The sequence below is a fragment of the Bidens hawaiensis genome, unplaced genomic scaffold (genome assembly GCF_021521415.1).
Source record: "Bidens hawaiensis isolate Kalapana, Puna unplaced genomic scaffold, B.hawaiensis_p1.1 tig00022500_1, whole genome shotgun sequence".
Taxonomy (NCBI): Eukaryota; Viridiplantae; Streptophyta; class Magnoliopsida; order Asterales; family Asteraceae; genus Bidens; species Bidens hawaiensis.
The window spans coordinates 126,051-151,063 of NW_027493500.1; the positions used below are offsets into that span (position 1 = coordinate 126,051).

At 33.6% G+C, this 25,013-nt stretch overlaps 1 protein-coding gene and 1 pseudogene across 1 annotated transcript; both read right to left on the bottom strand.

The window, feature by feature from the left end:
* Positions 1–2,356: 2,356 nt before the first annotated feature.
* LOC143565636 (receptor-like protein EIX2) lies at positions 2,357–3,004 on the bottom strand. The gene has a single exon (XM_077052546.1). The coding sequence runs from the start codon at positions 3,002–3,004 to the stop codon at positions 2,357–2,359; it is 648 nt and encodes a 215-aa protein (XP_076908661.1).
* Positions 3,005–8,020: 5,016 nt separating this feature from the next.
* LOC143565625 (receptor-like protein EIX2) lies at positions 8,021–11,038 on the bottom strand (annotated as a pseudogene).
* Between the last annotated feature and the right edge of the window lie 13,975 nt (positions 11,039–25,013).

Below are 25,013 nucleotides of genomic sequence, written 5' to 3' on the forward strand. Positions count from 1 at the left end.
ACATGTATGTTTCTTTAAGCACTCCTCACTTTTTTTTATCTAATTATTCCTCATAATCATAGTAAAGAATATAATTGTTTATGGTATCAAATAATTCAGTGATTATTATTAACAATGAAAACCCTTAATATAAGGGAGGAATTACAACCCTATATGGACCATAAATATTGTAATAAAGAGATAAATACAAATATACAAATCAACTATTCTCACTTTGGTGGGATATTATGGTAATGTGGTTAGGGTGCATAACAAATGTAACAAAAAAGGGAAATAATAAAAGATATAATCATACTGTTGGTTCAAGGCATGCTTAAATTAATTAACACTAAATGGATTTTTTATTTTGTGTATAAAAGTACATAGTATGAAGTAGGGGTGGAAGAAAAATAGCATCTACAAAATCTTTTTTAAATGGCAAAAAAAGAAAAAAGAATCTAAATATAAATAATAGCAGATGTAGCCATATAGCTCCAATTCCTTTCAGTAATTGGTGACCCACACACGTAATTGTAGATATTGATGGACTTTGTCTTGTAATCTATATTGTAACGTGTTGGAATTATTCTTGTAATTCATAAGGGCAATTTTGTCATTACTGGTTTATTTAGTCATTTAATTTGAAAATGATATCGACGACCTGAAAATGATATTCCCCACCTCTTTGATTGGGTTTTAAGAAAGCCCAATGAACCAAAATGACCCATCTTAAAGAATTCTTACAAACTCTTAAATGCAATGTTCACCAAGCCCATAAACACTTCGAGCCATAATCTGTTTCTTCTTATTTTTAATTGAAATGGGCCTTAAAATCAAAACTTTTGTATTGAAAGGTGCTTGACGAAATGCTTTGTTATTTAGTTTAATTCCCCCGAGGCTACAATTCATTATGTTTTGTTCCAAAGATGTTTGCTTGTTGATTTGAACTGCTTTGTGGACTACATTGGAAAACTTTATTTTTCTATGCTTTAGTAACTTGTACGATACTACCAGTCATATCAATTTTTTTTTGAACCATTAAATGAATTTCAAATAAAAGGATCCAATTACAATAAAGAGGCATGTAAGCAGGCAACAAGCTGTGCCGCCACCTCCTTTTGAATGGCAAAACCGATCCTACTGATAATAAAATTATCGTTCTTTGGCGTCGTTGAGTTACTGTGCACGACCCGCTGAACTCTTTTTAGAAACGTAGCAGCATCGGGAGCAAGAGACCCAAATATATCAAAAGCAAAAGGAATGAAGGCGTGTTGATTCTCCACACATGCCTTCTCGTGCTTAGCAATTTTTCCTGCTTCTGCCTTTAGCACGGCATGCCTAGCAACAAACCCGGTGTCCCTAAGCCCGACAAGAGGGGACACCCAGTAAGGTCCACACAAGCATGCTTCCCCCGGCCCATCCAAGCACAAGAATGTCCGCTGGTCGGAGAGTAGACCTTCCTCCACGCGGATCCGACAAGAAATTCACAGGAGCCTCTTTTCTTGCCGAGATTCCCGCTCGTTTTAACACGTCAAAAAGGACATCCCTGACCAAATCATGTCTATATTTAAATCCCGGGAGTTCTTTGCAATGAACCGCATGTTCACCAAAATTGTCTAAACACGCCTTACGACAAACCGGGTAGGGCTTATCAACTGGGAACAGGGGGATTATTAACCGATATTTAAGAATAGCTCGGTACTCCACTGCTGACATGTGCTGGCCTAACCCTTCGATGGGGTGACAGTCAAAAAGTCTTGAGCATGAGGAGCCTGAAGACATTCTAATACCACTCTCTGACGAGAGGACATGCCAAACTTTTCTCCCAAACTTTGGACGGTTTTACTATAAAGGGCACTCGCCAAAGCATTTTTGGCTTTAGGGGGGGCGGTGTCCTTATTAGCGAACCCGCCAAGATCAAGATCGGGAATAGAGTTATGCAAATAATCCATTGCACACCCAAAATCGGAATCTAACCCATCAACACCACAATCACGCAAAATGTGGTCCTGTAACTTCCACAACCACCCATCACTACCAGTTAATGTTAATGCTGATGCCGATATCCATGGCTTGAAGCCTTGAGAGTGTAGTTGGTTTTCATTGTTGTTATTATTTTTTAACAATATTCGTCCATGTGTAAAATAATGTATAAAAAAAGCATCATAAAAAGGCTGCTGAGATGAAAAGCTTAGGAAAACCGTAAATGAGTTGATAGAAGTTGTTTCTCGTCACCAAGACTAATTATCCTCTTGAGTACCAATGAAACGAAACATTATTCATTTTGGATTTTAACATAAATTCACTCGTATTGGAGTTTTTTTAATAATTACTCTTTATTTTGAGGATTACATTAACTGGTGTTTGGGAACACACCTCAATTGAAAACTTTCCTTCTTAGACAGGCAAGATTCAGTATAATCGGTACCGTTAACCAACTGTACACATTTTCAAGAGTCTTAAAGTAAGCCAACCTCCAGCTACCGAAGAAGTGCAAACTTCCAAGTATTCCCGCAAACCCGACAACGAACCCTGGGCCCATCCCTTCAGAAAACCACAAGCCTTTATTATCTTCTTGACCTTCATCCTCACCAACATGATTGTATGTTACATCATTTCTATTGCAACTCCTCGAAACCGGTGCCCCGCATAGTCCAATGTTCCCTTCATAATCAGAGAAGCCATCTAGAGTTTGGATCTGATTTCCCATTGGAATTGGGCCAGATAAGTTATTGAATGACAGGTTCAAGAAGCTTAGAAAGTTTAAGCTAGTCAAACTTTGAGGAATCCTACCAGAAAGCTTGTTCATCGACAGATCTAAAGATTTCAACTGCTTTAAATCTCCAATGATCGTTGGGATATATCCAGTTTTAAGGTTTCCAGAAAGATTCAAATTCTTCAACCCGGCAAGATACACTAGTGCATCGGGAATTTCTCCAATAATTTTGTTGTTTGAGAGGTCTAAGGATGTAAGAAACTTTCTTGTCTTGGTGTATAGCAACTGCCCTCCCTTTATGGAAGCCATAATATTTTCTTCGTAATCATACCTATATGTAAAAGAGTAGCTATAGTTTTCACTGTAGGTCTTGATCATGCCACTTAACTTTCCGAAGCAATGAGGGATCGTCCCTGTTATGTTATTGTGTGCCAGGCTAAAAAATTGAAGAGATTTGAGTTGACAAAGCTGTAATGGAATCTTGCCTGTAAAGTTATTCAACTGGAGATTTAAAAATCTAAGGTACAATAGTTTTTCACCAATCCAGAAGGGGATACTACCGGTAAATAAATTGTTCCCTAAATCCAAGGTTACCAAATAAGTCAAGTTTTATAAGGACAACGGGATACCCCCCTCAAATATGTTGTCATGCAAGTGCAACGACTTTAGATAATTTATGGAACCCAATGAGCTTGGAATAACACCACTTATATTGTTATTTGAAAAATCTATCACATCTAATCTAGTCAAGTTCCCTAAGCACTCCGGAAGCTTTCTAGAAAACATATTTTGTGATAGGTCCAATACCCGGATGCCTGGAACCTTGCATAAGTGTTCTGGAATGCTTCCTATGAAACGGTTTTTTGAAAGATTAACAAAGTCAAGACTTGGGTTCATTGTTTCATTTGTTTGAGGAATGTAACCTGACAGTAAGTTACTGATAGTCCCTCAAATTTGTTTGAGTTCATCTTCAAGATCCCGTTAAAAGTATTGAAACGAAATCGCGGTAGTTTGCCACCGATCTGGTTATCGGACATATCCAAATCATGAATGTGAGACAAGATGTTCTCAAACCAGCCTGGAAGTGTATCTCTAATGCTCGAGTTAGAAAGGTGCAGTGTCTGAAGATTTGTTTGTGTTTGAAGCCAATTCGGGAAGCGGGGTCCGATGTTGCAAGAACTATCTGAAAATATCTGAAGTTGGAAGGGAGCAATCCATCGAGAGCTGAAATTTAAAACTAATGAATTCTTAGACAACGCCAAACAATTTAGATTGTTTAGCATGGTGAAGTGAGTTTCAGAAAGAACCCCAACCAATGAGTTACTTGACAGATCTAGATTCTTTAGTTTTGAGAGTTTCCCAAGACTAAAGGGAATGTTCCCACTCAATTGGTTATCGTTAAGATATAGGTCTTCTAGCCTCGAGAGTAGTCCAACATTCATGGGAATATGACCGAATAACATGTTTTGTGAGAGGTCCAAGCGGACGAGGCTGCTTAAATTACATAAAAATTCTGGAATGTTACTTGAGAAAGCATTCATGCTCAAGTCCAAGTAGTGCAAATGCTTTAAGTTCTGTAACGAAGGACTCAACTCACCTTTGAGCCATTTTTCATGGAGATCAAGTTTGACTACTTGACCATTTCGGCTGTCACACCCAACACCATGCCATTCACAGCAGTCTTCCCCTGTCCATGTTGACAGAAGGTTAAATCTGTCTATGACGCTTTGTTTAAATACAAGAAGGGTTTGCCTTTCCCTTTCAATACATGATTAACATTGGAAGAAGTCATCGTTATGGTGTTGTTGCTTGTGCAAAATTTGTGGAAGAAGAGGAATGTAAAAATGACAAAGAAGCTGATTTCCATTGTCGAGTAGGATTAAGTTCAGAGCCACAAGCAGGGGAGTGTGTATCATATATCTTCTTTCTAATGCAAAAAATTAGAATATAATAAAACTGTAAATATTATTCTTATCCAAGCTTTCTATATTAAAAAGTATACTTGAGTCTAGACCGAGTCCGCAAGACTTTAACAGCAGATTTGGAGTCATCTGCTCAAAGAGTCCAAGTCCTTAAAAGTTGTTGGCCACTCACTTTCACTTCCAGCTCGTTCAAAAGAGTCCAAGCCTTACAAGATCTAGTTGGCTACCTGCTTTTAATAGATCCTTAAGCTGTCTTATTATTGTCTTATTATTATAGTAGTATTCGGCCCATTTAATTTAGAATGAGTCGATTCGGGTGTCTTTAAACCTCTTACAACTCAAAAGAATAAAATAAAATTTTAGTCTATATCGAAACGGGGAAAATAGCGGTGTGGGATTGTCCAGTACGTTTTTATAGTACATATACCTCTCTAAATCATGTTAGTAAAAAAGTTTATTATTACTTGACGAGTTGACATGCACGAGAAGTCACATGTTAATAACCTGAACTTGCTTTGACCATTATTCGACTCTTAAAAAAGTTGCTCTTTATAACTCGTTAACTGATGTGAAACAAAAAGTTGATTGTATTGATTTGAACTGATACCTAAACCACATGTACCTATAGGTAACTGCTGTTCTTGTTCATCCTTCTATACCAATAGTGGCGGATCTAAAAGAGAAATTCATGGGTAACCAATTTTATTTATTTATTTTACCATACATTCACTCAATGCACGATCATAAATAAAGTTAAACAAATATCTAATTGATTTTTCCTTTTCGGCTATGTAAAGTTTGAAATCAAGCCATCATATCGTCATCTACTCATCTATGAACAAGTATTAGTTACTAATGGGGTTGATGACCCATTGGGCAAAGGCAACATCTATAAAGCACCAAAGCTAGGAGATCTTGGGTTCAAGTCTCACAACTGAAAGAAATTCGACGTTCAAAGAAAATTATGTCTTTTGTAAAAGGTTCACATCAGACAAACTGAAGATGAAGCTATATTTAAGGAGAATGAAATTCAAGTATTCACAAAATCTGGTTATAATTAAGCAATAAAATTATGTTTCTAATGAATTTTAGAAGCGATTCCATCTTGATTCGATGCACGTGTCTTTTCGACTTCTATAAGCTTAGTTCAACATCGTGATCGAGATCCAATTTCACTAGAAAGTGATGTTTTGGATTCAAGATGTAGAGGTACCGAAAGCTCCTTTGGTAATATAGGAAGCTATAATGATGGCCACAGTGAACATAAACTGGCAGCGAAACCAGAATCTATTACACCCAGTTATATTGCAATAAAGTCGGTTCTCGTGTCCTGATAATACCGTTAGTGGGTCACCTGGGTCCAGGTCCAGTATGAGCATGACCGATAAGACTCGTTTATTCCAATGATAGTTATAATAATATTTATAAAACTTCATTAGTTGTTAGTCCTAAAGTAGAATTAGAAAACGTGATGAAGTAAACATATGTTGGTGAATTTCTAACAAATGAACTATAGGGACTAAATTGCTAAATCCAGAAAGCTCCATTAAATTGGTTAGAAGGGGAACCCATGTTAAGAATAAGTAAATGGTACTGAGAACCTATCAGGTTTTTAAGAAAATCAAGATCGGAAATTTGGGGTCGATACTGATCGATGATGGTACTTGTATAATACCGAATTTTTGCTACAAGAAATAATGAACCGAGCCACATGTTTGCAAGATACTTTTGGGCTGAGATAGGATTGTTGCTCGGGTTGGCCAATGAAAGTCAACATTGATCGGATTTTTCGCCAGGAAAAAAATTTATATCATAAGTAAGGGGGTGATTGTAAGGCAGAAATGTGACTTACGATATCATAAGAATGAAACCCGTTAAATATATTATGGTCAAATAAATAATTAAAGTGGCCGAAAAATCCGGATATGAGGCGAGACTTCGGTGCACGCATTTAGCTTCAATGGAGTGATCTTCTAAAATGTTTGTTATTTGACTATAATAGTACATTTGTTGTCATATGTAAGTGTGTGTTTTCATGGTGTAAATCACCCACCCAAGGGGAGCTCACCTTGGGTGGGATCGGTGTTCGTTTATTATATGAATCTTTTTTGTCGATTACGAGATCGTTTGTCCTTTATATTATTTATATATTATTTGCCGATCGTTTGATTTCACCGCACCCGTCTCGGCCACTTACTAAGAACAAAATCCGTTTATTTGTCGAATCCGATGTCGCGACCTACATAAGTATACAACACAAACTAAAAACTAAACAAATTGACACTGCGACCTTTACCCAGAACAAAATGCTGATTTTCTTTAAAATTTCCACAGATTACATGGTGTAGTTTTGGCTTTCAAATTACAGAACATTATATTGCTTCGGAGATTGCTTTTCATTAAGCTGATCGAGAGGAACATTATATTAAGGAGATCTTTAAATAAATATCCATGTGTAAAATCTAACTATCTATCTAATCTAACCATACTATTAAAAAAAGACATATTGTACTCTTGTAGAACCATTAATATAAAAACACATCAATTGTAGTATTTACTAGACAAATCACTAACACAAAACGTAAATCGATCTTGAGCAATATCTGTGGTTCATAAATTGAACATTTTATATTGCTTTGGATTTGTGAACATATGAACATAAATGCACTTGTACACAAGTACGTTTTTATTTATTGTTCCTATAGCATTCCCTCTCTGAAACCGAGAGCCATATTAGAACAAAGATTCATATTACAAACTTAATTCCATAAAATGATTAAAACATTACAAGGTTTAACAACATAGTATGAATTTCCAAGAAACTTTTTATTAAAACAAATGCCCTTTTAAACCCTTGAGCACTCTTTCATTTCTCATCAGTAGTCTTGATAACCTAAGATTTAAGAAAGAAAAACGTACGTTGAGCATATTTCTCAGTGGGCAGGGAAATATAAATAACAAAAAGTGGATACAATGCTACTTAATTTAATAATAAATACACATTCGAACTAATTAAAACATTCTGTAAGCAATGATTCACTTCTATCATCTACATAGTTAATGAACAATGAAATTACTCATTTGTCCGATATATTAATATTGGAACAAATATGTACACACAACCCTTCATCAAAACAAAACAAATTATGAAGCAACAGTTAAATTGTTTAGAAAGAAAACATGTATTCTAAATTAATTATATTAACATATTGTAATTTAGTTAGCCAAATTGAGTAGCAAATAATATAATACCCTATTCAGTTGTATTCAACAAAAATAATGAATTTTTTTTATAAAATGGGTGCGTGTGAATCCCTGGAAACAACCGAATCAATTGAGGGTAGAATCACTTAATTTTAATATAACGAACTTTAACATAGATTCAGTAAACTCGTATTTAGATATTTTTTGAAAATTTCTAGAACTTAGCTAAATATTTCTAGTGTCAGATTCTTATAGTTTATCCTAACTTAATATACACCATCACACTGCAATTATTCCAGTTATATAATTCATAATTTTGACAATTATGTGAAAGCTTATGTTCCGTGAATCAAGGAACGTACGTACCTCATTTGAAAACATTCCTCCATAGGAGAGCGATATTGAGTAGGATTGGTGCCACTAACCATCCATAAACATTTTCAAGAGTCTCAAAGTAAAACACCCTCCACCTCCTAATAAAGTGCAAACTCCCAAGTAGTCCTATGAACCCAACAACAAACCCTGGGCCCATGCCAGCATATAACCACAAGTCTTCAGTATCATCTTGGCCTCCATCATCACCGTCACCAACATGGTTGTATGTTACATCATTTCCATTGCAACTCCTTGATATCTGTGGCCCACATAATCCAGTGTTCCCTTCATAAATAGACGGGTCATCTAGAGTCTGGAGCTGATTTCCAACTGGAATTGCACCTGATAAGTTATTGAATGACAGGTTCAAGTAGCTTAGAAAGTTCAAGCTAGTCAAACTTTGAGGAATCCTACCAGAAAGCTTGTTCATTGACAAATCTAAAGATTCCAATTGCTTTAGATCTCCAATGTCGATAGGAATGTGTCCTTTTAGAAGGTTTCCAGAAAGCTTCAAATTGTTCAACTTCACAAGCTTCGTTAGAGCATCTGGAAGTTCTCCAACAATATTGTTTCTTGAGAGGTCTAAGGATATAAGAAACCTTATTGTTTTGGTGTACAACAACGTCCCTCCTTTTATGTTAACCACAATATTTTCATCATATCTTTGCACCAATCCAATATAACCAATGTAATCTTCATCAGTGATCATGCCACTTAAATTTCCTAAGCAATGAGGGATGCTCCCTGTTATGTTATTATGTGATAAACTTAAAAGTTGAAGAGCATTGAGTTGACAAAGTTGCAGCGGAATCTTGCCTGTAAACTTATTTGACTTGAGATTCAAAAGTTTAATCTCAGATAGCTTTTCACCAATCCAGAATGGGATAGTACCCATGAACAAGTTGTTCCCTAAATCCATGGTGACCAAACTCGTCATGTTTTGTAAGGACGCTGGGATATTTCCCTCAAAAATGTTGTTGTACAGGTGCAATGAGCTTAGACTTGTTAGTGAACCCAATGAACTTGGAACAAGACCGGTTATGGAGTTATTTGAAAGATCTATCACAATCAAACCAGTCAAGTTCCCTATGCATCCAGGAAGCCTTCCATAAAACTTATTTAGTGATAAATCCAAAAGTTGGATATTGGGGACCTTGCATAAGTGTGCTGGAAAGTTTCCCGTGAAACGATTTTTTGAGAGATTAACAACTTGCAAAGCTGGGTTCATTGTTCCATTTGTTTGAGGAACGTGTCCTGAAAGTAAGTTATCTGAGAGATCCAAGATATACAGATTTTCCGGAAAGGTAGTTAGTGATCCCTCAAACTTGTTTGAGTTCATCAAGAGTTGAACCCCATCCAGTATCTGGTTACTATTCTCAAACTGAAATCGCGGCAATTTGCCACTGATCTGGTTATCGGACAAATCCAAGTCCAGAATATGATACAAGATGTTCTCAAACCACTCTGGTATTGTATCTCTAATACTCGAGTTAGAAAGATCTAACATGTTAAGATTTTTCTGTGTTTGAAGCCAATTCGGGAAGTGGGGCCCGATGTTGCAGGAACTTGCAAAAAAATTCTTCAGTTGGAAGGGAGGAATCCATTGTGAGCTGAAGTTCAATGCTAACGAATTCCAAGATAAATCTAAATGAATTAGATTCTTTAGATTGGTGAAGTGAGTATCAGAAAGTACCCCGAGAAATGAATTACGGGAGAGATGTAGCCTCTTAAGCTTTGAAAGTTTCCCAAGACTCATGGGAATGTTCCCAGTCAATTGGTTATCATTAAGATGTAGGGCTTCTAACCCCACGAGTAGTCCAAGGTTTTCAGGAACAGGTCCAAAAAACTTGTTATTCGAAAGGTTGAGATGAATGAGGTTGCTCAAATTACACAACATACCTGGCATCAAAGTTTCAAAGGAATTGGACGAGAGTCCGATGGAAGCAAGATCGGTAAACATTCCCATAAAGTCAGGAAATTTACCATGGAAGTTGTTAAGTTGAAGGTTTAGGTGCATGATGCCCGTAAGGTTTGATAACCAAACGGGAATGGTGGAATTGATTAAATTGAAAGAGAGGTTAAGCGAACTAACAGACGTAAAATTGGCGAATTTAACGGAAGGGATGGCGATATCACACCATTCCAAGTTCAATGTAAGCAAAGAAGGGAGCATGTTAAGTGGATGGAACCAATCAATATCTTTAAGCCTTATCCCTGATAGATCCAAGTGCCTTAATGACCTTAGTGAAGACGCCCATCCTAAATCATCTATGACAGGCCTAGGGAATCCAATATCATATCCATAAGAAGTCCTACGATCAAGATCATCTAAGAGAGGGCCACTCATAAGATCCAGAAATTGTAACCTTGAAAGATTTCCTAGATGATGAGGAACTACTCCGCTAAAACCCGAGTGTGTCAAATTAAGGTATTCCAAATGTACAAATGATCCTAAAAATTCAGGAATGTTACCTGAGAACTTATTTACGCTCAAGTCCAAGTAACGTAGATGCTTCAAATCTTGTAAAGAAGGACTCATCTCACCGACGAGGCGTTTGGAAAAATTTAAAGATCGGAGATCTAGCTTTACAACATGACCATTTCGACTATCACATCCAACTCCGTGCCATTCACAACATTTTGACTCCGCTCCATGTTGACAGAAGATCATATGTTTCACGGAGGGTTTGTTTGAGTACAAGAAGGGATTGCCTCTCCCCTTCAATACATGTAACATTTGAAGAAGTTATAGGCATGGTGTTGTTGCTTAAGCCAAATGTTTGGAAAAGGAGGAATGTAAAAATGAGAAGGAAACTGGTTTCCATTTTGGAGTATGATAAAGTACAGATTCACGAGGGGATAATATATATATGGCGTTACAATAGTTCGTGCCTTATATTCTTTCAAGAGTTCATGACCACACACATGCAATGCTAGTTAAGATTAACTCTCCTATCACTTATATTGTTTTTCTAATAGCAATTTATTATTACTTTTTTTAGATTACGAAAAGTTGTTTTCAAATAAAAAAAAAATAAAAAGGCTAAATGTTATTAATAGCTTACCAAATTTTATTATTGCACGTGTAACAAAATAAATAAGAAAAAAAAACAAATAAGGAAACACAAAAATGAAATTCAGTTGACTTATATATACGGGTCAATTTATTTTATAAAGGGAGAAAAAAATAAGAATAATGATATGGAATTCAAGCAAAAAAAAACCCTCAAAAAATAATGAAAAATTAATATAAAAAAACATAACTCAAAATTTAAAAAAAAATGAAAATTGTAAAAACGTAAATATGTTTCCCCCGTCTTCCTCATTCTAAAAAAACCCAAAACCCTAAAAAAGACACAAGGTTGTGGAAAAGACATCATTATATCTTTTTATTTATCATTGTATTTTGCGTTTATTTTCGTCATTGATTGTGTTTTTTCCCTTAATATTGTATCTTCTTTTTTTATATTGTGTTATATTACTCAAAATTATGTTATATTTTGTTTGGCATTGTGTTAGATTTTGCGACCTATTTTGTCTTTTTTATTTATCATTGTGTTGTTTGTTCAATTTCAGCATTGTTTATTTTTTCTCCACATAGTGTCTTTTCGTCGGTTCTTTTTTGAACGGGAATATCGGGGGAATCATTTTGATTTTTTGATTTTTTTCATTTTTTTTATTTATATTTTAAGTTATGATTTATTTTTATTGAGAGGTTTTTTTGATGGCCACAAATCCATCTCACACTTCTCATTTATGACTTCCTTTTTATTTTAACTTTACCCTATATATACTTTAGCTTTAAAACCATGTACATCACCATCACCCTACATTAATATAAAATATACATTAATTAATTAATGTCAATAAGGTAACAAACACCAAAAAAATGAGTTTTTTTTTACCAAAATAGGTGGAGGAGAAATGTATTTACCTATAGGTGATTTGAAAAGTATTTACTAAAATATATTAGCCTACCTTTTTTTCTCACTACTAACACTGTTAATAAAAAAACAATTCTTAATAATAATAAAAAGCCTTTATAAAAAAACATTTTCCAACTGCTTTTTTATAAAATAAAGCCTAAAATTTAAATTTGTTGTTTCAATAATGTATTTTAATATTTAGTTAAAAATTATTTCTTTAGTGTTATGATATGACTAGAAACAATTCTTATACATATTTTTTTAATAAACTTTCTTTTTGAAAAACCTTCTTAACTAATTAAATTCTTTTTCTGTTATTTGTCTTTTTGAAAAATATTAATTAATTGTTATTAATGACAAAAAATAATTTTCTTAGATCATTTTTAAATAAGTTCTTATTTTAAGTGTGTTTTTTAATCTAGTCAAATCGTAAAACTAAAAAATATTTTAACTGAGAATTAGAAAAACTATTTAAACAAAATTTCTAAAATATAGGTTTTATTTAAAAAAAACAGTTTGAAGATATATTTTTTTGAAAAAAATGTTTACTTTTTTTAAATACAAATAAAGAATTTAGGAAAATTCACAGTAATATAATCTTGATATGTCCAAATAAAATGTCGATACTTTGACAAGTATCAATGCCAGTTTCAATATTACTGATACAGGTAACAATATTGTTCGGTCAGAATCGGTTTGATTCGTGAAGGTACCGACGCAATATCACAACTCGTATAACTTACGTTCCAAAAAAAAAACTATATTTAGGAAATATCTATTATCAACAAATTTACAATGAAACGAAAAAAATGAAAGGAAAAAAACCCTCTACACATACCTTTTCATTTTATACACATAATAACAATAATTTGATATCTATATCTCAAAATATAATGGCATCTGCTTACAAAAAATACACATACTAAATCTACGTTAAACGTTTAAAAAAAACTAAATCTACATTAAGTAAAAGAAAAAAATACAGATTTTATATACTTATTTAAAAATGCTTTCTAAATATTTAATTTTAGAATTTCTAGTTCGGAAATTTTAACTCCTTACTACTACTTTTCTTTATTATTATGATATCACCAATTTTTTAAAAGACATTTAAAAATAGTAGCTACTTAATTTTATAAAGTAATATACTGGACATTTATAATTTATTAATAAGAATTACTTAGTCAATAGCTTAAGAGTGAGAAAAAAAGGAACTTTACCTAGTTTGGTAAATACTTTTCAAATAACCTATGTTGGTAAATAATTTTTCCTCTTCACCCATTTTGGTAAAAAAAATTCAAAAAAAAAACATAAAAAAACAGAGGAGAAGAAGAAGAAGAAGAAAAAACCTACTTGATGACATTTTAATTAATGGAGTGTAAAATATCATTCCGCATTTTTCTAAATAGTAGCGTATTTGGAGTCATTAGTTTTGATTAGTCCACAAAGATTTTGACAGCATATTTGAAGTCATCTTCAAAGTCTTCGAAGAGTTGGTGGCCAAACGTACTTAACGCTTGTAAGTGTATCTGGCTGCCGTTATCTGCGCCTCAAGTTTCTTCTAGTAGAGGTTATATCCTTTTTGAATATGCCATGGCATCGACAATTCAAATTCAGATTAGTGACTTTATGGAACAGCGGAAATAATGCAAAGTAAGAATAAAAGAAAAACCACAAATATCAAAAACAATAATATATATTTTTAATAATTTAGGTTTAATTTTATATTTTGGTTTTATTATTATTATTTTCTTTAACGGCAAACGAATCATACAAATGAGCTACCGGCAAAATTCACCAAATCGGGATACACTCGACTTTCGATCATCGAAAAACTCTCATATAAGGTCAATGTCATGAACACTCGTCCGAAGGCACGACATTGCAGTGAGATAAACCCCGTTTAATTCAACTTTGAGAACCATTTTAAACCACTAAAAAAACCTCTAAAAAATATTTAAAAAAATTGAAAAACATAAAAAAACAAAAATTCTAAAAAAGTAAAAAAAAAACTTCTTATATTTCATTCCGTTTCATAAAAAAACCGTATTATACACATGTGTATAATTTAATTCAATCTCTAGTTACGTAATGTACACATATGTACATTATCATTTATCTTAAATTGTACATATTTGTATAAAAACATGTTTGTACATATTATACATATATGTATAATTTAGCTAAACAAAGACGAGTTTTTTATATGAAACCAAGATGATAAATAAGAATTTTGGTTTATTTTTACTCTTTTTATTTTTGCGTTTTTTTTGTTTTATGATTTTTTTATTTTGGGTTTTTTGTGGTCCAATATCATTCTCAATTTCAAACTAGTTCTCACATGATACCAATCATATATATATATATATATATATATATATATATATATATATATATATATATATATAATGTTTTTGATTTTTTTATTATTTAAACTGTAATATAGCCGTTTGGGTGGGGCCATCCCTTTTCCCTCCTTTAGCGCCGCCCATTATCCTGACAACCTTCATCCACCGCGCCCCACCACCAAGGGTGCCCCTTGATGGTGTTCCGCGCTCAAAGGTGCTCATCTTTCTTCTCCACGGCGCCCATAGAGAAACGTCTTAGAGCATTCTCAGCCTATCGATCCCTATGGTTGTTATCATATAATTCAACAAATTATATAATTTTGTTGATATTTCAGCAACTTCTCTTTTCGGATTCAATTACTATATATTGATTTTAAATTCAAGAAGAAAAGCATAATCATGTCTACTCCTGTCAATTTATTTATCAAAAGATCCTAACAATTTAAAAAATCAGAATTCAAGGACGAGAAATTTGAAGATTATGAACAAGCATTAGTTAGAAACTAAATTCAAAACCTCTACAATTTAACTTGAAGGTGAAAGAGTCACACCAGAGAGAAAGAAGATGAAGCCATTTGTTGATCAATTCCTCATGATGACAATGGAAAACATGAATAATATGATAAACCTATAATTATATGTGTACTTGTTATAGCATGGAGAGTACAAACCGCATCGGAGAATGATGCAGACGACATAGTTTTCAGGTTGTTCGAGTTCCTCTTTAGGATGTATAGTTAAGGATGGTGTTAGGATTCTTGAGAGAAACCCGGTTTGGGAGAGAGGAGACACACAAAATTGTATGTGTGTGAAATTAGGTTATGATGTTATTATTCTCTCTCTATATATACACACCCAAGGAGAAATCCTTTATTAGTTAATTATAGGTAATATGGCCATCAACAATTACCAAACTAATATATAATAAGATATAGTTAATATTTTGATCTATTATAATATAAATGATTATAATGGCCAAATATAAATATATATATTATCATATATTATTCTTACACCATTTTGAATCAGAATGAAATTCAAGTATTTATAAAAATCTGGTTAAATTACACGCTATGGGCGTCCTCGAGGGCGGCTTAAGGCGGTAATGGAATGTACACCGGCGGTATGGAATGGGCGGTAGGGGGGGGGGGTCACGAAGACTGGCGGTATTGGTTTGTATCCAATGGTAATATTACCGTTTGAAATTAAAAAAAAAAAAAACTAACCTTTAAGCAAACAACTTTCTACAAATTCTCAATTAAATAATTCTCAATACCATCATTTTACTCAAACAAATTATCAACTTTCTACAACCATGAATCCAAGCTCAAACCCAAATCCAAACCCGAACTTGAGCTCAAACCAGAACCCAAACCCCAACCTGTGGTCCACAAATCTGGTGGGCTAGTTTTCTTGCAAAAAACAATGACCCAACTAACTCTTTCTTTACCAACCAACAAGGTTATGGACCGTAATGCCATCACCCATGCAACCGTTCACCGATATGTTATTTCAACCGCCAATGCCGTATATGTCTTCGCAAGTACCCGAAACCCAAACACTCGAAACCCAAAACACCCAAAACCCAAATACCCCAAACCCAAGTATCTGAACCGCAAGTAGCTCATACCTCATCAAAAGGTCAACCGAAGTCATAAAAAGAAACCTAGACGGTCAAACAACTACGGAAAAAGGGCAAAAGATTAAAGTGAGAAATAGATGAGGAGATGTGTTGGCACGTGCATGGATTGACTCAACTAAAGACTCAATTCAAGGTAAATTATAAAAAATATTTATATATATTTCATGTTTTATTTTTTATTGACTAAAACAAGGTTTTTATTTTTACCGAAGGTGACGGTAAATATACCTTGAGTTTTGGGATCAAATACGTGGTAAGTTCCTTGCTATAATGGGTCGAGTGTAGCTCCCTAAACCGGATCTTACAAACGTTTTCTTGAATCAATATCTGTTGTAGGTTAGCAGAAATCAACTACAACAACCAAGATCTGATCTCGGATCTTGTTTGTGTTTGAGATATTTACCAAATTTGGTAAGTATGGAGATGGTGAGGAGATAAGGTTGAGAGAGAGAGAGAGAAGAGTTTTTGTCAAAAGTTGTGAGTGCATGTGCATGTAGAGGTGCATAAAAAACCCGAACCCGAAACCGGACCCGAAATAAAAACCCGGAACCGATTTTTTTAATACCCGAGTTTTTAATACCCCAACCCGTACCGACCATATCTGTAGGGTACAGATAGGGTATGCATTTCAGTACTAAAACCCGAACCCGAGTCTGGTAATACCCGAACCGGTTCCATACCCGGAACCGGGTTTTTAACAAACTTATACGACCTATATTTAAACTACAGAACGAGTATTTTGTTGCTTTGTATCAAGATTGAAAAATAACGGTCCGCTCTACATATCAAGAATGAAGAAAGTGGATATCAGTGTAACGTCACTCCACAGTCACATCTTGTTAACTGTGATGCCTAGTTCAAATCAAGGTTTAGACCATGAGTAATCATAGCCTCACCCCCACGCATTATGCGCCACGTGGCGCCCAGTCAGACTTATAACTTTATACAAAAACAGGGTGTAGTCATAAAGCCTCATCCCAGGCATTATGCGCCACGTGGCGTGTGACATTCGTCAAATTTGAGTCTCGAGTTATATTCGTTTTGTAAACTTTTAATTTGTAGAACCGACTCAACATCCTTAGAACCTTATTTAATTATTATATAATATTATTATAGACCTCAATCTTAAATAAATCGATGTTTGTTATAATATAGTGTTGTTAAGAAAAATACATAAGGGGTTTAAAATGATTTTCGTAAACTCGTTATAAGCTTTGGAAACCTTTAAACTCGTATTAAACCATGACTGAAACTTGGAGGGCCTTTTATGTAAATATGTAATACATATATATACCACTTAAAAACCTAACAGCTAACATATATACACCAGCCGCACCTCTCCATCTTTTTCCCTCTTTTCCGGAGCCGTTTACCAGCGACGTCAACACCGGCCAACACAACCTCCGGCCACTCCCTCTCTTCCCCTTCTCGTTCTCCGGTAACCCGCACTTAAAACCCCCTTTCCCCTTCTTGGTTTCGTTTTTCCGGTACCACTTTGCCGTGCTACTCCCGTCTCTCTCTCACCCTCTTCGTCTCTCTCACTCAACTCTCTCTATCTCTCCGTCTCTCTCTTTATCTCTCTATCTCTCTGTCTCCCTTTTATCTCTCCGTCTCTCTCTCTTTATCTCTCTATCTCTCTCCGTCTCTATCTCTCACTCTCTCTCGTATGCGTATTTCCGGCGCGCCTCCGGCGGCCGGAATGGACTCCGACGACAGGGTAGGAAGACTGGTGGTGGTGACCCACCACGTCTCCGGCAGCCTACATCTCCGACGACCTCATGAACAACTTAGGTAAAATTGACAATTGTGGGTTTAATTATGAGTTTAATTAACAAATCGTTATCTTGGTTCGGTCGGTTTGTACGTTAGTTGTTGAACTAGAGGTCTCGGGTTCGGGTCTCATCCTAGACCGGTTATGGTATCCTTATGTACTATCAATATTATTTATTTTTATTATTATTATTTTTATCAACAACATTTTAATTAATACTAAGATCTTTATTCTTTAACTATTATTATTAGTATTATAGTATATTAGTATTATTAATAATAATTATTGTTACTATTATTATCATCATTATCTTATATATCTATATCTATATATATATATATAACATATCTTTTTAGAATTATTATTATCATTACTATCATTATCATTAATAATATTATTATAAACTTTATTATCTATTCATTTTTATAAAACCAAACTCTTGAATTAAAACCATCTTGTTTCTAATAAATATTGGTTTAGTTATTTTAAAGCCCAATAAAATAATATTATTTTATTTTAAATTATCAATTAAGTACGAGTCCCTAATCGTTAACCAATTAACCGGTAACCCGATTAAAAACTGTACCCCTCGTTAAGGATTCCATTTACGATTTCAACTATAGTTTCATTATGGTTTCAAGTTTATTAATATATATTATATTATTTATTTTAGTTAAGGTGTTTATCGATTTAAGTCGGATCTGTTCGTTTACCGTTCGAGCTTCATTTATTTCTCTATTTATTTCTCGGTTCATCAATCGAGGTGAGTACTTTAATACCTCATTTTCCATCTTTCGTTTTGGGGTGACATTTCATACTTATCAAACTAAATGGTTTATTTACTTGAATTTTAAACCCACAAACGTGATTGTATACTTTACTTAAATAATTGCTCGATTTGGTGTTCTATGCTTATATGCCTATGTGTTTATCGCTTTCGGTTGGTGGAATCTATAAATCCGTGAACTATCTGACATTCTCTTATAGCACGGTGTCGTTAACGTAATGCAATTAATGATATTATATTAAATCCTAGACTACTTGGCAGCCCTTTGTAGCTAGGTGGTGCTAATGTGTTTAGCAATGGTCAATAAAATCCTAGACTACTTGGCAACCCCTTGTAGCTAGGTGGCGCTAACGTAAATCTTTTAGCGATTGTCAATTTATTCAAGTTGTTGCTTTTATTTATTGTTTTGTATACAAGTTTTGTGGCTTTCTTTTATTATTATATACTTATATGCTCAAACTTATGAATTGTTTACCAACCTTTGTGTTGACAAACTTTATTTTATGAAATGTTACAAGTTTGACTTTTGTTGACTCGAGGACTTGACGAAAAACGTTACTAAGACCATTAGGATATTAGTAAAACGAACAATATGAATGTTACTTGTATTCAATTTGTTTGTGTGAACGAGGTGTGTTGATTATTGATTTATGAAATAAATGAGTTGATTAAATATTGTCACTATAAATAGTGTCTTGTGTATTTGTCCAATCACGTTGCACCCCGGCATGTTCCGCCGCCTTTGGTCGGGGTGTGACAGATTGGTATCAGAGCCACAAGACTATAAGATATATGGTTAGACGTAACGACCTAGTATAGTCTTTACTTTAGGGTCATTATATGTGTTGCCTATACGTGTTTACCCTACTTGATTTTTCAATGCACTTGTTTATTTATATACTTATTTATTTTATCAAATCATAAATATACACATACACACACTTTCATAGTACTCCAAGGTATCCTTAGCTTAAAACGCAAAAACATTAGTTTTTATTGTGTTTTATGGATCACGAGCTTAACTTGGATCCCGTTGTTTCAAATCTCCTTAAAGATTGTCTCACATGAGATGACCAATTTAAGTAGTCGAATGCGAGCGTTCCGCTCGCCATCCTAATTTTCGGTGTTGAAACAAAAGGACCGCGGTGGTTCGTGGACTAGTATTTTGACATGACGTTGTATTCCGATTTATTATTTTTGTTACAATCGTTATTTGAGTCGAAAACATGAAAAGACGCGGTGGTACGTGCACATGTTTAGAACCCAACATGGTAGTTTTGTAAAAAGGTTTTTAGTGTCGGAATATCAAGTCATGGTGGTTCATGCGCGATTTTTCCACCTTTAAATCTTAAAACATTATTATTACGTTTCAAGAAATTTAACCATTTTTCCTTTATTTTGTTATAAATTCTTATCACAAGTCTTCATTTATAAATGTTATACTTTTTTTTATTTGTTAATAATTCTTTTATATCTCGATTTTATATGGTAAGGTTTTACACCAATTTTCTCATTTTGATTTCACAAGTATTTTTTTATTGCAAATTTAGTTCATTAAAAATCTCTTCGATATAAGTTAAAAAAAATAATAATAATAAATACATGTATATATATAGTTGATTTATTCATAATGATTTTTAATATCCCATTTATTTTCATTAAGACTATTTACAAACAAAAAATATATTATCATATTAAGAAGGTGTATTATAAATTTCACTTCAACTTTTCAAGTAAATTTTCCTATTGTATAAACTTTAAGTTGTCTTTAAAGTCTTTGTACATAAATTTTATAAAATTTTATTTTTATAACTATTTCGTTTATTTTGGACGATCACTTCAAAATTTTAATTATTTAAACTTCTCATGACATTTTTAATTATACTACATTATATAGTATACGTGGTAGAAAAACATTTCGCTACCCAAATTTATTTTCATGACAACTTTCATCATGCAACCTTAGGTTCGTTATAAATTTTCACATATAAAAAAAAATTACATCATGCGATTTTCCGCGTTTTAAAATTCTTATGATAGTTTAGCCATGATTTTTTAAGAAAGTCACAAACTTATAGCTTGTAATCTTCTTCAAATTCTCATGCAAAACTTAATAGAAATTTTACTTTAAAGACAAAAAATCGTTTACCTCGTGATTTCTCGATTTACAATGCCGGTCATTCTAACTTACCATGATATTTTCGTTACACGATATTAAATAATGAACTTGGTAAAAAAAAAATTCATTTCGCAACTTTTATATTCCCAAAAACGACACTCATCATTCAATGTTTGATACCTCATAACAAATTTTGACATTCAATTTACGTATTTTAAATTTCCTCATAAGCAAAAAATATTATTGTAATCTTTATAAAAAAATTTGTGTGATTCACACGCTCGGATCTCAAAAATTCTATTTATATAATATATATATATATATATATATATATATATATATATATTAACTTGTAATTTTTATAATCAAAATTTTCATGGATGTTTCAAACATTATTTATAAATTATGATAATTTCAAATTAATACTTGTTATTATTCAAAAATCTCCCTAAACACAACCCCAAGTTTCCAAACACCCGTATTCCCTCTCAAATTACCGCCTCAAAATCATCCATCATTCCACTACAAAAGCTTTCCCACGTACTCAAGTCTTTCCTCAATATGAACGAAACCTAAACATCCAAAAGTATATCCTCACCTACTCAAACCCCATGCAAGTCCAAGATATACAAAAAAAATCAACCCAACAAAAGGCCCTAACTACTGACACTTCTACGCCACGAAAACCTATCAAACTCACCATCCAAATACTTCAAAGACACCGACAAACACACTCACGAATGCTTTGAACAAATACAACCAAAGTTTACCCAACTATGACTCAAAACCCCCCGACCCATGCTATGTCGAGTCACAAACCATATCGCCACACCGTTCCCATCCAACCATAGAGTTTGATATCAAAATAACAACCTAAACACTCCTTACAAAATACATGTATAAACCAAATCTCAACCCAAACTAGCCAAGATCAAAATTATCCAACCCATCAACTTAACCTGAGCTCAAATAAGCCAAACCTCACCTATTAGCCCAACCACTACTTACACAAATCAGCTAAGCCTAACCCACTCAAACGATCAAAACTCAACAAACCCCATCGATTCAATTCAAGAAAACTCAACTATCCAAGCCGACCTAATCACTCTCACTTACCACAAAAATTCCAAACCCTTCACCATACGAAGCCTAAAACCCCACCCTACATATGCAAGTTTCGTTTTTCCCTAAATTTTTTTCTTTTATTTATTTATATATATACAACTAGTGTATTTATAACAACCTCATGTGTTCAAATAATCACTTTTAAATTAAAAACTCTAAATATATATATATATATATATGTATATATATATATATATATATATATATATATATATATATATATATATATGGTATCGTCATGATAACAAAAAATTGATTATGAGGATTTGCTTTCAAAGATTATTAAACGATTATATAGGTGATTTCAAGGCTTTAAATATTGTCACCTAAGGTGATAAATCTCTTAATAACTTTATAAATACGAGGTTTCATTCTGAATGTTGAATGTAAGTTTTATTCAATAACAAATTACAACTTTCATCATTTTGCATAAACTCAATGACCTTGCCTTTACGAAACTTTTTGGGACGCATTTATAAATACTTTATGCTTCATATTATGACCTGAATTTTGTTCAATAATGATTTACGCGACTATTACCTCTTATTATCGCAAGCATCATCACTTTATATAATTTATTTTCATCATAATAACTTTATATATACAAACTTCTTTAACAATTTGGGTTACAAGATTTACATTCAATAATTATTTAAATATTTTCCCTAGCAATGCGTTACCGCGATGCTTTGTTATTATGTACATTTCTTAGAAACAATAAAACGGCCTTAGTTAAGACCTCATTTGCAATTTTAGTCTATTATACGCTACGCGATTTACATATTTCGACATTAAATTCGTGTCTCACAAATATTGCGATTTTCTTTTCATTTGGTGAGATGTTTCGATGACAATATTATGCACATGAGATTTCACTTTTATGTTTTGAATTTTCGTGACCGAATGCAAACTATTCAATGACAATTTGTGTAATATTTTCAAAACCTTAACTTCGCCAAAAATCTCGTTTATCTTTTAAACGATATTTTCATGACTATGTTATTTATATTTGAGCATTTATGTAAATATGATTTTATACTTATTCTATATTATTTCATCTAATCTATTAACGGCCTATGTGTGGATGTCTTCAAGTTTTGGCGCTATTAGAAATAGACGCATCACTTAGAGTTTGGAGCTGATTTCCAACTGCAATTGGGCCAAATAAGTTATTGAATGATTGGTTCAAGTAGCTCAGAAAATGCAATCTAGTCAAACTCTGGGGAATCCAACCTGATAACTTCTTCATAGATAAATCTAAAGATTCTAGTTGCTTTAGATCTCCAATGCTCATTGGGATATGTCCTTCTAGAAGGTTTCCCGAAAGATTCAAATTCTTCAACCCCACAAGGTACGTTAGAGTGTCAGGAATTTCTCCAACAATTTTGTTGTTTGAGAGGTCTAAAGAGGAAAGAAACTAGATTGTCTAGGTGTACAACAACTGCCTTCCCTTCATGGAAGCCAACATATTTTCTTCATAGTCTATAATGGAATAGTCATCAGCAGCCATAATCATACCACGTAACTTTTTGAAGCAATGTGGGATTGTCCCAGTTATGTTATTGTGTGCCAAGCTTAAATATCGAAGATATTTAAGTTGACAAAGTCGTAGCGGAATCTTGCCAATAAACTTATTCGATTGGAGATTTAAAAGTTTAAGCTTAAATAGCTTTTCTCCATCCAGAAAGGGATGGTACCTGTGAACAAATTGTTCCCTATATCCAGAGTGTTTATTTGAGACAACTTTTGCAAGGATGTGGGAATATCTCCCTAAAATTTGTTGTTTTGCAAGTGTAACGAGTAAAGATTCTTTAGAGAACCCAATGAACTTGGAACACCACCAGTTATGGTGTTATTTCCAAAATCTATCACTAACAAAGTAGTCAACTTTCCTAAGCATCTAGGAAGCCTTCCAGAAAAGTTATTTTGTGATAAATCAAAAACATAGATGCTAAAAATATTGCATAAGTGTAATGGAATGCTTCCCGCAAAACGATTTTTGAGAGATTAAGAACTTCGAGATGTGGGTTCATTTTTTCATCCGTTTGCGGAACATTTCCTGATAGTAAGTTATCTGAGAGATCCAAAAATTTCACATTTGACGGAAATATAGCCATTGATCCCTCAAATTTGTTTGAGTTCAACTTCAGGATTCCGTCCTCCATTTGGCTACTACTATGGAAATTAATTCGTGGTAATTTACCACCTATCTGGTTATGTGACAAATCCAACTCAAGAATATGAGACAAAATGTTCTCAAACCACTCTGGTATTGTATCTCTAATACTTGAGTTAAAAAGATCTATCCTTTGAAGATTTGTTTGTGTTTGAAGCCAATTAGGGAAGTGGGGTCCATTGTTGCATGAACCTGCATAAAATACCTGCAGTTAGAATGGAGGGATCCATTGCGAGCTAAAATTCAACACTAAAGAATTCGACGACAAAATCAGATTATGTAAATTGTTTAGCATGGTGAAGTGAGTTTCAGAGAGAACCCCAACCAATGAATTGGAAGAGAGATCTATATTCTTGAGCTTTGAAAGTTTCCCAAGGCTTGAGGGAATGCTCCCACTCAATTGATTAGAATAAAGATATAATTCTTCAAGCCTCAAGAGTTGTCCAATAGTTGCAGGAATATGGCCAGAAAACATGTTTTCAGAAATGTCTAGATGAACGAGGCTGCTCAAATTACACAACAAATCCGGCATCAAAGTGTCAAAATAATTATACGAGAGGTGGATGGAGGCAAGACCACTGAAAAACCCAAGAAAATCAGGAATTTGACCATGGAAGTAGTTATGATTAAGGTTTAGATGCACGAGACTAGTCAGGTTTGATGACCAGACAGGAAAGGTTGAATCTATGTAATTGAAAGAGAGGTCGAGTGAACTAAGAGATGTAAAATTGACAAATTCAATGGAAGGGATATTCATATCACACTCTGCCAGGTTTAATGTAAGTAAAGAAGAGAGCATGTTAATTGAATGGAACCAATCAATATGTTGACCGATTATTATCCCTGATAAGTCCAAGTGTGTTAATGACGATAATGAAGACACCCATCTCCTATCTTTCATGATATGCATTGTTGGTCCTTCT

What these genes read in the sequence shown, in the direction of transcription:
- LOC143565636 (XM_077052546.1), bottom strand. Translation starts at nt 3,004, where the DNA reads ATGGCTTCCATAAAGGGAGGGCAGTTGCTATACACCAAGACAAGAAAG.